The following is a 15,000-nucleotide window of genomic DNA, read 5'->3' as shown; positions in this document are numbered from 1 at the left end:
CAGAATAAGCAAAATAATTAAATCAACTCTGCAAATAACAGCAAAAAAGATAAATAATAATAATCATATGAATCCATGTCCCATGACATTTTAACTAGCATTAAGAAACATATTTTTTAAATTGATTTCAGTTGGAGTTTATGTGGACATACCAAATAAAAAACAGCAGTCAGTTATCTGGATGAAAGAATACCAATTAACAACTTGAACAAAGTAGTCATTCACATGACTTTTAAGAGGGTCATATGACATTTGCATTTCTGTAGTACATATGGACTACTGCCTAGTGTTGTCAAAAGTATCGAGTTCGATATTAATTGGTACTGAAATTTTACCGCCAACATTTGCTTAACAGAAATGACTGTGATTGGCCGTGAAGGTCATCAGTTCAAATTAGAAAGAAATAGATGTTTTTAAAATGTTAGTACCGATTGGTACTGAACTTAATACTTTTGACAACCCTACTGTAATCAGCAGCCAATTCTCAAAACACACCTAGTGTTTCCAAAGGTATCAAATTCGGTATTAAACGGTACTGTAATTAAAAAACGTTGTTAAACACTGTTGATTGGCCATTGTGTTCACGTGCTCAACCGAAATGACTGTGATTGGCCGTGAAGGTCATCAGTTCAAATGAAAATAAAATTTCATCACAGAATAGTTCCAAAATAGATACTTTTAACAACCCTTGTGTAATCAGGCATTTAAGCAAAATAATAGCAGCCAATCCTCAAAACCCGCCTCGTGTTGTCAAAAGTATTGAAATCGGTACTAATCGGTACTGAAATTTTAAAAACGTTTTGCTAACATTGGACTGCTGTTGAGCACGTTCTTAAACACCACTGATTGGCCATTGTGTTCACATGATCACAAGAAATGACTGTGATTGGCCGTGAAGGTCATCAGTCCAAATATAAAGGAAATTAACGTTTTTTAAATTTCTGTACCAATTAGTACCAAATTTGATACTTTTGACAACCCCACTGTAATCATCCATTTAAACAAAATAATAGCAGCCAATCCTCAAAACACATCTAGTCAAAAGTATCGAGTTCGGTACTAATTGTTACTGAAATTTTAAAAACATATCGCCAACATTTGAGCACTGTTGAGCATGTTTGTAAACACCATTGATTGGCTATTGTGTTCATGTGATCAACAGAAATTTCATGTGCTCTACAGAAATGATTGTGATTGGCCGTGAAGGTCATCAGTTCAAATTAGCAGCAAATGGACATTTTCTAAATTTTAGCACTGTTCGGTACCAAACTCAATACTTTTGACAATCCTACTGTAATTAACAATTTGAGCAAAATATTAGCAGCCAATCCTCAAAAAATATAAGTCATGAATCAAGGAATTTTTACGTCAAATATATATAGTACACGTTAATATACCGACAAGTGTTAACATTCATTGTCCCTTGCAAGTGCAGAAAAATTCTTAGTTTAGCCAACAGCCAGAGCACTGAGAACACACAGACCTCTAGATGTAAACAGGTATGACAAGAGTGCAATATAAATGAATATGAATTCATCGCTATAAAAAACCCTGCAATATAAATACTTTTTGTGCAGGCCTTAAAATCCAAATTAATTTGAATGCTGACAAATTGAGGTAAACCAGTGCATGTTGACTGTCAGTTGTGATTCTTTAAAGGGAAGCTTCAAAAATCTTTGCATCTGTAGGAGGTTTTAAGTGCTTGTGTGACAGAAATAGACTTATCATACCTTGTAGTTGCGACAGGTGGGGTTGAACGCATTGGTTCCGCACGCAAAGAGGGTTTCATCGTTACGTGGCACCAGCACTTTGATGTAGTTGTAACACTCATCCTGTGAAAGACAAGACACTGGCTTTTACTCACACTATATATAACAGACACACACAAGTATACTCACACACACACACACACACTGACTCATCTTCCGGCTTACAGAGAGCATCATTTCTGCCTCTCTTTTTCCTTCACTTTCACAAACACAAATTACCATAATCCCTATGCTGAGCTCCAGGATCTGACTCGCACACTGCGACTCAGTCTTCAATCAATAATGATATTATAAAGCCTGTGTGTGTTCTGTTCGCATATCTGCATGTATATGCCACCTGCGGAGAAGCACTTAGTCTCAGACACAGACCGTTTACTGACCACTTGGTGGGTACTGATCATTAAACTGGAAAGCGCCTTGCTGATCTGCCTGCTCTAATCTGATTGGCTGCCTTGATAACCATTAGGAAGGATAAGGTATGTAGATTGTTTTTTTAATAGGAATGTACACAGTTAAAACTTTAGGAGGAGAATGTTTAGGAGGAGAATGTTTTTTTTTTTTTTTGTTATGACTGTAAATGTCCAGCCCATAGTATAAGTCTGTAACACTTCATTTAAATAAAGAGTAGAAAAAATGCCAAAACCTAAAAGAAAAGCCATTTTTTGCAATATTTGATTAAACGTGTTATATTCCTTCAAGCAGAGTTTCCAAACTACTCTGAAATTAAAACATTAATATTGTTTTGCCTAAAAATGTAAATAAATGTCTGGAAACATGGCACAATATATGACATTTAAAACACATCAGTTTGATATACTGTATGTCATCTTAGGTATAACTGGTTAATTTACAATTGATTTGGGTTTCTGAAGTGGATGTAGCAAAATAGCTTGACAGCGCCACCTTAGAACAATTAACGAAGTGCAATGTGAGCTACGTTACATGCACACATACGAAAATTGGCACACAAATCAAAAATGTCTCTTGGAGGGAAATTGCAAATTTAACAGGAAGTCAGACATTTTTAACTTCCTGGGCAAAATAGTGAAGTTTTTGCCATTTTTGTCATGTACTTTAACAAACTCAAAACACAAAATCTACACATATTTCCTATCATTTTCTAATACGGATGTCGAGATCAGATCACGTGATCGGTAATCAGGCCCGATTACGCAGTTTGTAAGTTGTAAGTTGAGGAGCTATTTGTTTTTAATAACATAAATAATAATTTTAGACTGAAAACAAATAAATCTCAGCTACATAATAGTTAAGTATTTCCCGTTTAAAGAAAACAAATGTAGTCAAAGGCTGCTGAAACTCAGTCTGAAAGGCACTTTTGATCAACTAGATTACAAAAAATATGGTATTTTTCATTGTTCACTTTGGAGCAGTACTGTGTATATTCTATATAAAGTATGAAGCTGATCGATCCAGTTTTGGTTATGTGACTTGCAGCATTATTTCACCTAGGTGTGCCTGGAAAGCGTGAGTGCATTGTGCTGCGTGCACCATTGATCCCAAGCCACGCACCTCCATTGGAAATAACAAACATGCGTGATGCGTAATGACGAAATATGTAAATGGCCCTCAGTTAATAGCCTAAGCCATAGTTGATCCAGGGTGCGTGGGTATTAACCTCGGTGTATAAGCTCTGAAATTTTAACTAGCGCACAGTGGTGTAATTTTGTGCAGAATTTTTGTTCCGTGCAGAAACACGGTGTTGAGAAGCCTTCACTATTAATTAACAGTGACGAATTAAAGCGTGGTCAATAGTGATATCGGTTAATCGTTGCATCCCTAGTAGCGAATATACATATATCGGTTACAGAAATGAACTAGAATTGTTGATAATCAATCACTTTTTTCTTGTGAACCTAAATCTTTTAAACTTTGAAGAGCTTCACATTTAACACTGCATAAAAGGTACTATTAGATTTGTTTTTAAAATGATTTCCTTGAAATAATCAGTGCATTTACAGTTGAATAGCATTCTACCACTTTTTTCCAATATTTACTACCAAACAATTCATAGGGATAGCTACAATCTGAATGATAAATGAACTGTTGGGTTGGTCACTTTATATGCCAGTCAGACCGTCTCTTCCTACAACCAGACCTGCCGTTGAGATGGAAATCTGGTTATGCGAGACTAATAACCACCAAATGCAATAGTTACTGACTTCTATCACACAATTACAGGAAGAAAGTGAAAGAGGAATGAAAGAGCTGTATACTCACGCTGTTTTTCCCCCTGACTGTGCATTTCTCCACATCTTTTGTCTTCCATGTCAGTTTCTGCCACACAAACAAACACACAATCATAGGCTCATCACTATTCTCAACAGCTTTATTGGGGAAATCTCATTTACTTCAATAAGCATCACACAAAACAAACATAAAAAAAGAGGAAAGAGAGACAGACATGGAGGTCTGAGCAACAAGGAGGGGAAAAAACAGATCCCTCAGGTTGTTAACAAGCCTTTTTCAGGATTGCGTGTGTGTGTGTGTGTCTGGGTGCTTGCTGGTGTCATTAGGTCAGGCTGTATTGCAGAGATTTACTGAGCCGCCCATGTCAGCCCACCCAACAGGAACAGCAAGCAATCAACACCCCCTCACCTACCCCTAACCACACACACACACACACACATACCATGACAAGCTAAAAACAACACTCTCGCTAACACAACTATTTGCTGCAGTGACATCTTACTCTCAGCAGTTGAGATATTAATGTCAGAGAGACCCAAAGGATAACAAGAAGAAAGACTGAGCAATCTCTCCATAAGCAGACCGTTCATAAACAATAACAACACTTCTGTTAACAACAACATGATGGAAAACATCAACAAACTGTTTGAAATTCTTGCATTCAGATCTCAGAAGGGCCTGTTCATAAAAACGTAAAGTCCTTGTGAGTTAAATACAATGTTTTTTAGATGTTGAGTAGCAGTATATCAGTCTTAAGAACATCTAAAAGCTAGTGTGCTACTAAACAAGCGCAAAAAAGAATATATAAACATCCAAGGTATCTACAGGCAAAAGAGACTGAAATTCAATACATTTTAAGATCTTTTTAAGACTCTTTTCATGCATTTCAAAACCTCATCTGGACTTTCAGTTTCAACCAATAACATTAGCAACATTTTAACTTAGTCTACAGAGTATTTACTAAACACTGATTGTAAGAAACATTATTTATGTAATGAATAAAAATGCGAATCCATTAATTGATGCCTATAGACCTTTTTCTTAGTTGCTGCATGGAGGGCACCAAAGCGACCAGCGTCTTCTGGAAAGGATGTTTAGAACTTCCATTTACAGTGTTTACAACTGGTAAATCGTGACCCGAAAATGGATGACAATACAGTTGAGAGGTTTATGGAGTGTTTTTGTGATCTACAACTTTGTATTTGAAAGATGTGTGTTAAAGCTGTTATACTTAACTGTCAGAAGCGGTTTAAGCGGGGGAGAAAAACTTTCTCCTAATTCAGTGTCTGTCAACAGATCAGATGCTGAAATACAGCGTCAGTGTTCCCGACCTGTCAGCCATACTGTACTCAGGCTGATTTGCATGTTGACTCTAATTGGGAGCAATTCATGTTTCAATTAAATCAATGTGTTAGTGGGTCAGTACGTATGTCTGTCAAACATTTTGGTGAATTACATTTGTTTGAGTTGGTTATATATTTGATAAAAAGAGAAAAATGATAACTTTTGTGATGACGAAGCTCCATTTAAATGGCACAAGATGCTGTCTGATAGTAAGAGTAAATGATTTGCAGATGTTGTTTTTCATTCCTATTAGATCACACTTTTTAAAATGATCAGTCCAGGAGGTGGCTCTGATCAACAGCAGTATTAGTTTAAAGACTTTAAAAGCAACTAAAATAGATTTAAACTATCGTTGTAAAGCTGTCGGAAAGTGACTTTTTATATGCATCAAGCTGTCAACCGGAAGTTTGAAGCATTCTGTTTACGCATACACACAAAGCATAATGGGTAATTTTACGTTGGAAAAAAAAAAACACCTATAGAACAGCAGGAATAATGGTGTTGCCTTGGTTACTCCAGTAAACAAAGCAGCGGGACATCAAATCTAGCTAGATTTTATAAACGACACAGCACCCTGATATTCACAGATGAAATTCACACAGATTTTATCAAACAACTAATATCAAAAAACATTGTATAAGCAAAAATTATTATTATTATTATTAAAAGTACATTACCATGTAAAATAGCATTTAAGACATTTTAATAATTTTTAAGAACCTTAAATTTCACTAAATTATTGAGCAACTTTACTACTTTTTGACACCCCACAGATATACCCTGACATCCAAAACAATTACTTTGACGTCAACTCATACTTCAGTTTCTCATCAAATCTTCTGACCAATCAAATGGGCTCTATCTGACATGCCCCACCCCCTTTATGACACTTTCATTTTGTTTTTCATTTGATGCGCTTGAGCTCGACCTCCCTCACTGATAGAACTGTAATAAAAACAAAGTGCTTTTGGCTGTTTTATTTAAAGGAGAAGAGCTACTCTATCAAAGTTTATCTACTCTATCTATAGAATACGCAAGACGTGTCACTCATACAGTTTTGAATGGGGAAAAGTGAAACGGTCAACACGGCTAATGAAGCCCTGCCTTCTAGTACAGGAGTTTCTGCAGATTTTGTGTGATTAGAACATTTAGAAATAACATTAAAGACATAATTGTTGTTTAATTTTATTGCTGATTCCTAATATGAAATTTAATCAAAAGGCAAGCAGTTTTGGAGAATTTGATGTTTTCCCATTCAGACAGAATGCACGAGCAAACCACTCGAGAGGTGAAAGATGGCGGCCAAGTGAAATGACTTGCCTTAAAGGGAATTTGACTCTATGCCTCACCACATCTTCATGTTTTGGTTAGAAATATGTCACACATTAAACAAAAAAATGCACATTTAAAAGCACTTGATGAAGATGTAGTATTGTGGTAGGCCAAAATGGTAATTTTAAAGGAAAAATGAAAGAAGTTTATACAACTTTAGCTTAATTTATTATATTTATTATATTTATTTTATTATTATTTTTATTATATTTTATGACTTACATAAAAACGCATTAAAATAAAACACGATGCACTGCAATATGTTGTTACATTTTTGAAAGCAGTACACATTTCAGGTTGTTTTGAGAACCACTCATAAATTCAGTCTGCAGGTTTTCAGTAAATGATATAACTCATTTCACATACACTGAGCTTGGCTAGCCATAATACATTTCATTAATTAAAAAATCTACAGTATAACAGTACACTTCATTCCAAGTGGCTCACGGAAGGCAGAAAATGCTTGTGTATAACTAAATCACGGAATTTTTTTTTATGTAAGAGACCTTGACTAACATTTCAAGTGGACCTCAGGGAAAATAGACAATGCCATAAAAGTGTAGAATATGCGTCTTTTAAAGCAACCATAAAGAGAATTGCTCATTTGAAAAATGAGATTTCTGAATGGACCTTCCCCAAAGACGAATAAAAGGGACTATTCTAACACCGCAGTGCTGATCTAAGTGAAGGAAAAAAAAAACATTAAAGATGACTGAAACAGCAAGTTAAGAAAAGGTGAGCTCACCTGTTGGGGGACGATGCGCTCCAATGAAGCACTGAGGTTAATGGCAAAAACGTGATCTCTACAGAGACAGAAAGAGAGACACAAATGACATTATTATGAAGGTTCTTTATTTGCACTGATGGTTCCATGAGAATTCTTCAATAATGAACATATTATGCTCATTTTCACTAGAGGAAAAATAAATCAATTCAATTCATAACAATCTTTGTTTCAAAGCAGCTTTAGAAAAGGTTTTGCATGTTATTGTATTACAATCAAAACCAGAAAAAGTTCAGTTATTAGATACAATAACTTTATTAGTTGCTAATAACTTTAAAGGTCACATGAAAGTAAATTAAAGTTTTTTAGATGTAATATCAGTATTATTCATTTTTAGGATATCTATAAGCTAGTGTGCCCCAAAACAGTGACAAAATTCACATTTCGAAGATACAAAACTGATATAAACACACAACACTTGTAGTTTGTCATCTCTGCCGAAATAGATCAACAGTTTTATTCATACCACCTCACAGTTTCTCATCACATTATAACCAATCAAATGCTCTCTAGTATTTGACATGCACCGCCCCCTTCAAGATGCTTCTCATTTGCTTTTTATTTCATGCACGTAAACTCAAGCACTCTTACTGGCAAATCTGTGATAAAACAAAACACAATTGGCTGTCCCACCCTCTCATCATGTTTTGGTGGAGATTATGTCAAACATCAAATAAAACTGCATATTTCAAAGCACTTCACAGGTTATTTAACTAATTAACTAGTAAGTAATAGCTTTTACCAGTTAAAGTTATTATATAAAAGCATAGTTAACCTGCAATAATATAGAATATAGGTGATGTCATTGTGTACGTTCAATGAACTGTATGTGTGTATTAAAGAGCTCCTATTATGGGTTTATGAAAATTACCTTCCATGCAGTGTGTAACACAACACTACAGAATAGAAAGTGGGACCAAAAAAAAAAAAAAAAAAACAAGGACAATAATCAAAAAAGTTTTGAATCCACTTTGTGCATTAATACTGAATGTACTGTTTTTACCTGGGATCATGGTTGATGCTTTATCTTATTCCTGCATTGGCCTCACACACATACTCTGTGCTACTTCATAACTGTGGTGGGCGTTTCTCTACATCTGCGCTGAACGCAGTTGACCAATCAAAGCAGACTGGGACATCACACCAATCACTGCAGATTAGCTTCGTGCTAAGGGGGGTTTTGGAACAAATACATTGCTGGAAAAATTGTATGAGAGTCGTTGGGATAATTAGGTAAAAATTAAAAAAAAGTATCGGGCTGTTGTTGGAGACCCCCAAAACCAAAATATTTTATCATGCATAATTGGAGCTCTTTAAGTGTATGTGTTGTCACAGGTTTTGAAAAAAAACACCTCTGGCTTCTCCAGAATAAGACTGTGAAGTTTCAGCTCCAAATAGCCCATACATCATTTATTATATCCTAGTAAATTGTGTGTGAAAAAAACATTAAAGTACACTATTTGTCTATGTCTTTTTAAATGCAAAAACCCCTTTTTGTATCTTCCTGGTGCCTTTATTTTTAAGAGTACTCGAGAATCTGGGCTTCACTTCTTTCAGTAAATAACAATACAGAGGCAATAACACCTTGCGCTGAATAGAAGGGACAGTGCTGAAGAGGCAGAGAGTGAAGTGTCATCCGTCTGCAACCCTGCTCTGAATGAGACTGATTGGCCCAATCACACGACCCTTATCATTAGCGTGTGAGGTCTTATCTTTGTGGGCATCTGGAGAAACAGCACTGGTGTGTTTGGATCTGGAGCTCCTGGTCGATGTTGCATCCCAGTCTCTGAAATGTGTGTGGTTGTGTTGGTGTGCAGTGTGAGCGTGTGATTGAACTGACACGACGTACCTTGCAGCGATGTAGACCATGTGGTTAATCCGCAGCATCCTCTGAAAATCCAGGCCCAGTCTGGCGGTGTCGTTATCTGACATGTTCCCCTGGAAACTGGGGTACAGGTAGGTGTCTTCACGGTGGCGCAGAGAGAGAGGGGAAAAAATCACTAGGTTAAAATCAGGCAGAATCTCTCTCGAAGCCTCATGACAATGATTACGTTTACATGGACATCAGTAATTAAATGATTTAAATGAATAAGACAATAATAAGATGAAGGTGTTTACATGAGTTGCTTTTTAAATGTTTCTTACATCATCCCGTTTTATATGTTATAGCACATAATTTGATTATGTCATTGGGTCACCACGCTATCCACATTTCCTTCAGAGTTTCAAGTAATTTTAGGCGTTTTATTTTTAACTTGTTGCCTTTAACTGCTGTATGGCTTTTTCACTTTCATTTTCAGGAACATTTTATGCATGGCCCCTGTGATAAACAAGATATTGGATGTGAAGAACTGCTGGAAGAGTGTTGTTTTAATAGAATTTGAGACCGTACGTCGAATGGAAAAAAAACCTCCACATGTCTGTGTTCCTTCACTGACTCGGTTAGTGCAGAAACTAGTGTCAAACAGCTGTGACTATCCTGTCACAAAATGTGGTGAAAATCTTAAACGACAGTAATTGTTTGATTGCTGTGTTTACATGTCTGTGCTGCACTTGTGACTAAAATTGGCTCCACATGTCTTCATTTTATTTCTGTTTAGTTCAATTATGATCTTAATCAAATTAAATTAATAAAAAAGTGTGGTTTACATGGTAGACTCTTGATCAGAGTATTGTCTTAATCATATTAAAGTCAGATTGTTGGTGTCCATGTAAACATACTCAGAGATGTAGAGATTATTCTTAGCATAAAATCAACTTTTAAAGGAAATTTTCATAATACTAATATTCATAAAATGAGTAGCCCTCCTGTAAAATTTTATTCGTTTTCAAATATTTTGTTTAAGTGATGTTTAACAGAGCAAAGACATTTTCACAGTAGTTTGATATTATATATAGCCAAAGCCAAAGTGACTCATCTTTGACATTGTGCTGGAAATTAATTTTCTTAAGTGTAAATAAGATTAATTATCTATATATTTATTTTTATAATTAATATATGAAAGCAGTTTTAAATATTTATCTTTTTTTTTAATTTAAGATCTATATTATTAGCCCCTTTAAGAAATAAACGTATATATTTTTTACTGGATCTAGAAAAAAAAAAAAAACACTTATCCAATAACCTGCCTAATTAACCTAACTTGCAGAGTCAGGACTTTAAGCTGCAATAATCTAGCTTCTGGCAAAATAACTAGTAAAATATTATGTATTGTCATCATGGTAAAGGAAAAAGAAATTAGTCATTAGAAATTACTCATTAAAATTATATTTAGAAATGTGTTCATATTTTTTTCTCACAATTAAAACAGCACAGGGGATATATTTTAAAAGGAATTAACATTTAATAAGAGGGCAAATAATTTTGACTTCAGCTGTATGTTTATAACAATAAATTAGAGTTTACTGTACATATACACAAGGAACAAGCCTTCAATATGCTTAAAAAATATGCAGTTGTTAACTGGGTCTTATGAAATTTTACATTTGTGTGTGTGTGTGTGTTTGTAAATTGTTGGAATGTCTAATTAATTCCTTGTGCATTTAATAAAAAAGGTCAGAAGTTTTTCTTCAATGACAAATACATTAGTAATTTATTGTATACAAATAAATATTTCGATTCACAGAACTCTGTTATCCTCAATGCAATGCAAAAGTTACATTCACGAGTGTGCAACAGTTTTCATTTCCTGACTTCAACTTTTATAGGCAGCTGATATTAACAAGTAGAGTTTAGTGAAATTCGTCACTTGTCAATTATTCTCCAGTCCTCCATTGGCCGCACCCATACATGCGTCCTCTTTTTCAACGAATTCTCTGCACAACATTAAAAGCATAAGACTTCTCAACTGCACATATTCTGTGTTTACTTTCAACCCACCACTGCTCACAGGACGATTTGCTGCAGAGCTCATTAATTTTAGACAATCAGGTCTTTGCTATTTCTATAAGCTTCTGTAAAAATTCTTCATTAATAGGCAGGGCATATCACACTCAACAGAATAAGTTCAGTTAATATATTAACTATATATATATATATATATATAACAAATAGAAATGTTTAATGAAAATAATTAAATATATTCTTTTTTCCACAATAAAATTATATATCACTTCAACAATGTATCCTTTCAGTGTATCAATTCCAGAACATGAAAACAAGTATGTAGCATACAAATTATGTTTTAATATTTATTAAATTTCAGGTTTAAATAAAAATTGTGAAAACCAAACCAATAAATGTTTCTTAGTTACATTTATTAGTTTTCATTTATATGTAGAGTTTTAGGAGTTTTTTGTTTTGATATCAAATATATAGTCTATATAGTTTTTGTATTTTTAAAAAAATGTAGATGCTTTTATTGAAGAAAAAAAATAGATGAACTCAAATGTATTAAAATATTTCCTCCAAAACTAGCTGGACCTAAATTCTCACTTAAGAAATAATATTTATATTTTTTGGGGGAAAAAAAGGGACATTGAATTCTGCAGTGTGGTGGTTTGATCAAATCATTCCCAAGGGGGTTTAATAATAAAAAAGCCCTCCCACACCCAATGTTTATAGCACTTCATATCACAAATCTAATTTAGCTTCAAGCGGTGTTGATGGGTACGTGTGTTTACGCTCACAAACATCTTCACTAATTAATCTCATTTACACTTAAAAAGATTAATTTCTAGCACAATGTCAAAGATGAGTCACTTTGGCTGGCTCTTCTTTCAAAGGCTAAGTGGGTCGCACAACATTTGCAGACCCGCAGTAAGGTCCACAATGACCTGAGGGACCTTTCATTTGCAGGCCCATTTAGAAACTGCGCACTGTACAAAAAAAGCAGAAGACACTGGGTGACAACAATGACCTTCGAGGTGAAAAGAAAATCTGGACTTTTAATGATACCTGTTCCTGCGGCTATTCAACGATTACTGTATTATTAAATTTTTTTGAGCCTGGCAGACCACAGGTGGCCACCGCAGGAGCCCAAGCACGCTCTGATGTTCAGAAGATACAGTAAACAAACTTGTAAGGGTTAAATTGGAGCAGAAACTTCACTCTCTTCTCAAAAAGACCGACTGGATAAACAGCATCATCTGATCTCGGCGGGATCATCACTCAATAAAGATCACCCAGAGTGTCTGCTGAACCAGTGATATAAGAAGCTAACTTCAATCCGCATGAAGCTCTGAAAAAACACTCTGAGCGTCAATGAATATTTGAGAATTCTTCAAAATAATTAAAGATTATTCCACAATACTAGAGCGGTAAATTTCAGATTCTTTTCACATTATTAAAAAAAAAAAAACTCAACTTAAATATTAAAACAGCTTACATGCGCTGACTTTGTAAATGGTTACAAAAAGTTCTGGTAGAAACTGAGCATTGCGGATTTAATTACTCAAGATCAATTGCTGAAGACTTCCAAACTTTAAAGGATAGTGACTAAGAATAAACATTTAAAATTTTAGTTAATTTATATTTCGCTGGTGATCCTTAAATGGGGACGTTTATGTTATATGTTAATATGTTATCAGATGATTCATGTTCTCAATACACCCAATACGATTTTTTGGTATAATCTAATGTTAAACAGCATGACATTTTAGTTCATTGTATTTTGCATAGTTCATTTTCTTAAACATTGACTTTAAGTGTGCTAGATTATGGCAAAACACTCTAAAATAATAGAAATATTAGAAATGTGTTGCATAGATGCACATCATCAGTGACTAATGAAGTTCATTTTTTTCAGTAGCGAGTAATGAAGCAAACTACAATGCTGTTACCGTTACTGATATTAAATTGTGGCATCATATAACTGATATATAATTTTCAGTAATTGAGCTACCTTTAACAGTTTTCATCTAAGCAGACTTTCTCATCTGTGATGGGGCACATAACTGATGATATTTGATGTGTGTGTTGGGGGTTGGGACAACCACATAACTGATGATGATTGACTAAGAACAAAAAGTAAGACGGAGCCACTTCATCAAAGCAAATAACAATACTTTTGCAATGTTCTGACATGCAAAAATGATCTAATTAGTTCTATCAAAATTAGTCGATCATGTCAATTATATTTCCCTTACACTAACTTGCAGTGAGTGAAGACAGGATCCAGTCATACGGCATTACTGTAATCATGTCAGCTAAGATTTGAATATTTGTTGAAAGAAATCTTTTTTTTTAAATGTGGAAAGCTGTAAATGCTATTTTTATATTTTATATAAATACAAAAATACTCTGCAATACTCTAAATAATATTCAAAAATAATACCGCAATATTTATAATAATATTTACAGCATTATTTACAATAATACTGTATATTTATATTCTATTTATGTTACATTTTTTAGAAGTCATTTATTCTTATATTAGTAATTTATTTATTTTTATTAATGCTGGGCACCGATTAATTGTATTCACAATAAAAGTTTATTTTGACATAATATGTGTTTACTACAGTATGTATATTTGAAGAGCTAAGATGTAAAAACCTCAAAATAACGTTTCAAAAAACGTCCTCCTAAAATAAGCATTTTTCTCAGCCTCCCATATTTATGTTCAGTTAATTTACTTTTGTTCCATGTTTTATAATAATCATTAATAAAATGCAATAGTGTCCATTTCACTCAACATATCTAATATGGGTGTTTACATGCCCAATTATATATCAACAACAACTCATATCAACCATATATCAACAACTAGTGTGATTCTGTTAATACACTAAAACACACTCAACAAGCACAGCTCAAGAAACACGGACGCAATCAACAAGGATGCCGTGTTGTTGTTAAAGCTTGTTATTATGCTGTTTTTCGCCCAATATTGTGTGGGCTGCACCAAGGCCACAGGGCTGATGGGACCTTCTATGATGGAGAGAGAAAGAGACTAGTATCAAAATATGCAAATGCACCGACTGCAGTAACAATCAGTGATTCAGTTTCTGTATACACTCCACAATCAAATGAATTCCTGAAAATTAGGACAGTACCACTATCAAACTGTACATTAAAATGTGTCATGTGTACAGAAGCAAACAAAACAACTATTTGTTAAAGCCGTTGTGCTACTTGCTGACAGCTTCCCTGAGCCACGATGCAAGAAAATCACAGAAATGGAGGAACCTGTCTTGAGTCATTTGCATATTTTGATATGGTCTCTTTGCGCTAAAGTTGCTCCCACCAGCCCTGCGCTCCAGAACAAACCCATACATTCCATTCCAGGCCAAACACTTTCTTTAAAAACCATCATCTTAATGAGCAAAAACAAAACATTAGCGGTTGCAGTTTTTATTCCCTAAAAAATAGTTTTAAGCGAGCAGAGCAAGACACCTGAATGTGGCTCCAGTGTGAATGTGGTCTTGGTCATCTAATGGGTTTAAAGGTTACACTGTGTAAAGGTGTTGGCACACGGCAAAGTCTCAGGATGTTAAAGCACACACACATACAGAATATAGTAAGCACATAAACACACACATACACAGGTGGAAATGGTTGATAAATGGGTCTCATTACACGTGTGATGTTCTTTTTTGGAGAGCTCTATTAGCCTAGCTATC

The 15,000-nt window shown here is 34.6% G+C and overlaps 1 protein-coding gene across 10 annotated transcripts in view; it reads right to left on the bottom strand.

The window, feature by feature from the left end:
* Positions 1-15,000, bottom strand: part of sema6cb (semaphorin 6Cb) — a 274,253-nt gene that overhangs the window by 75,628 nt on the left and 183,625 nt on the right. For all 10 annotated transcript variants that reach the window (XM_009292336.5, XM_009292337.5, XM_009292338.5 and 7 more), the window contains 4 exon segments: positions 9,287-9,401; positions 7,399-7,456; positions 4,008-4,064; positions 1,731-1,832 (listed from right to left, as the gene is read on the bottom strand). In XM_009292336.5, coding sequence (XP_009290611.1) covers positions 1,731-1,832; positions 4,008-4,064; positions 7,399-7,456; positions 9,287-9,401 — 332 coding nt within the window.

Source organism: Danio rerio, chromosome 16 (assembly GCF_049306965.1).
Source record: "Danio rerio strain Tuebingen ecotype United States chromosome 16, GRCz12tu, whole genome shotgun sequence".
Taxonomy (NCBI): domain Eukaryota; kingdom Metazoa; phylum Chordata; class Actinopteri; order Cypriniformes; family Danionidae; genus Danio; species Danio rerio.
This window is presented reverse-complemented; position numbering and strand designations above follow the sequence as displayed.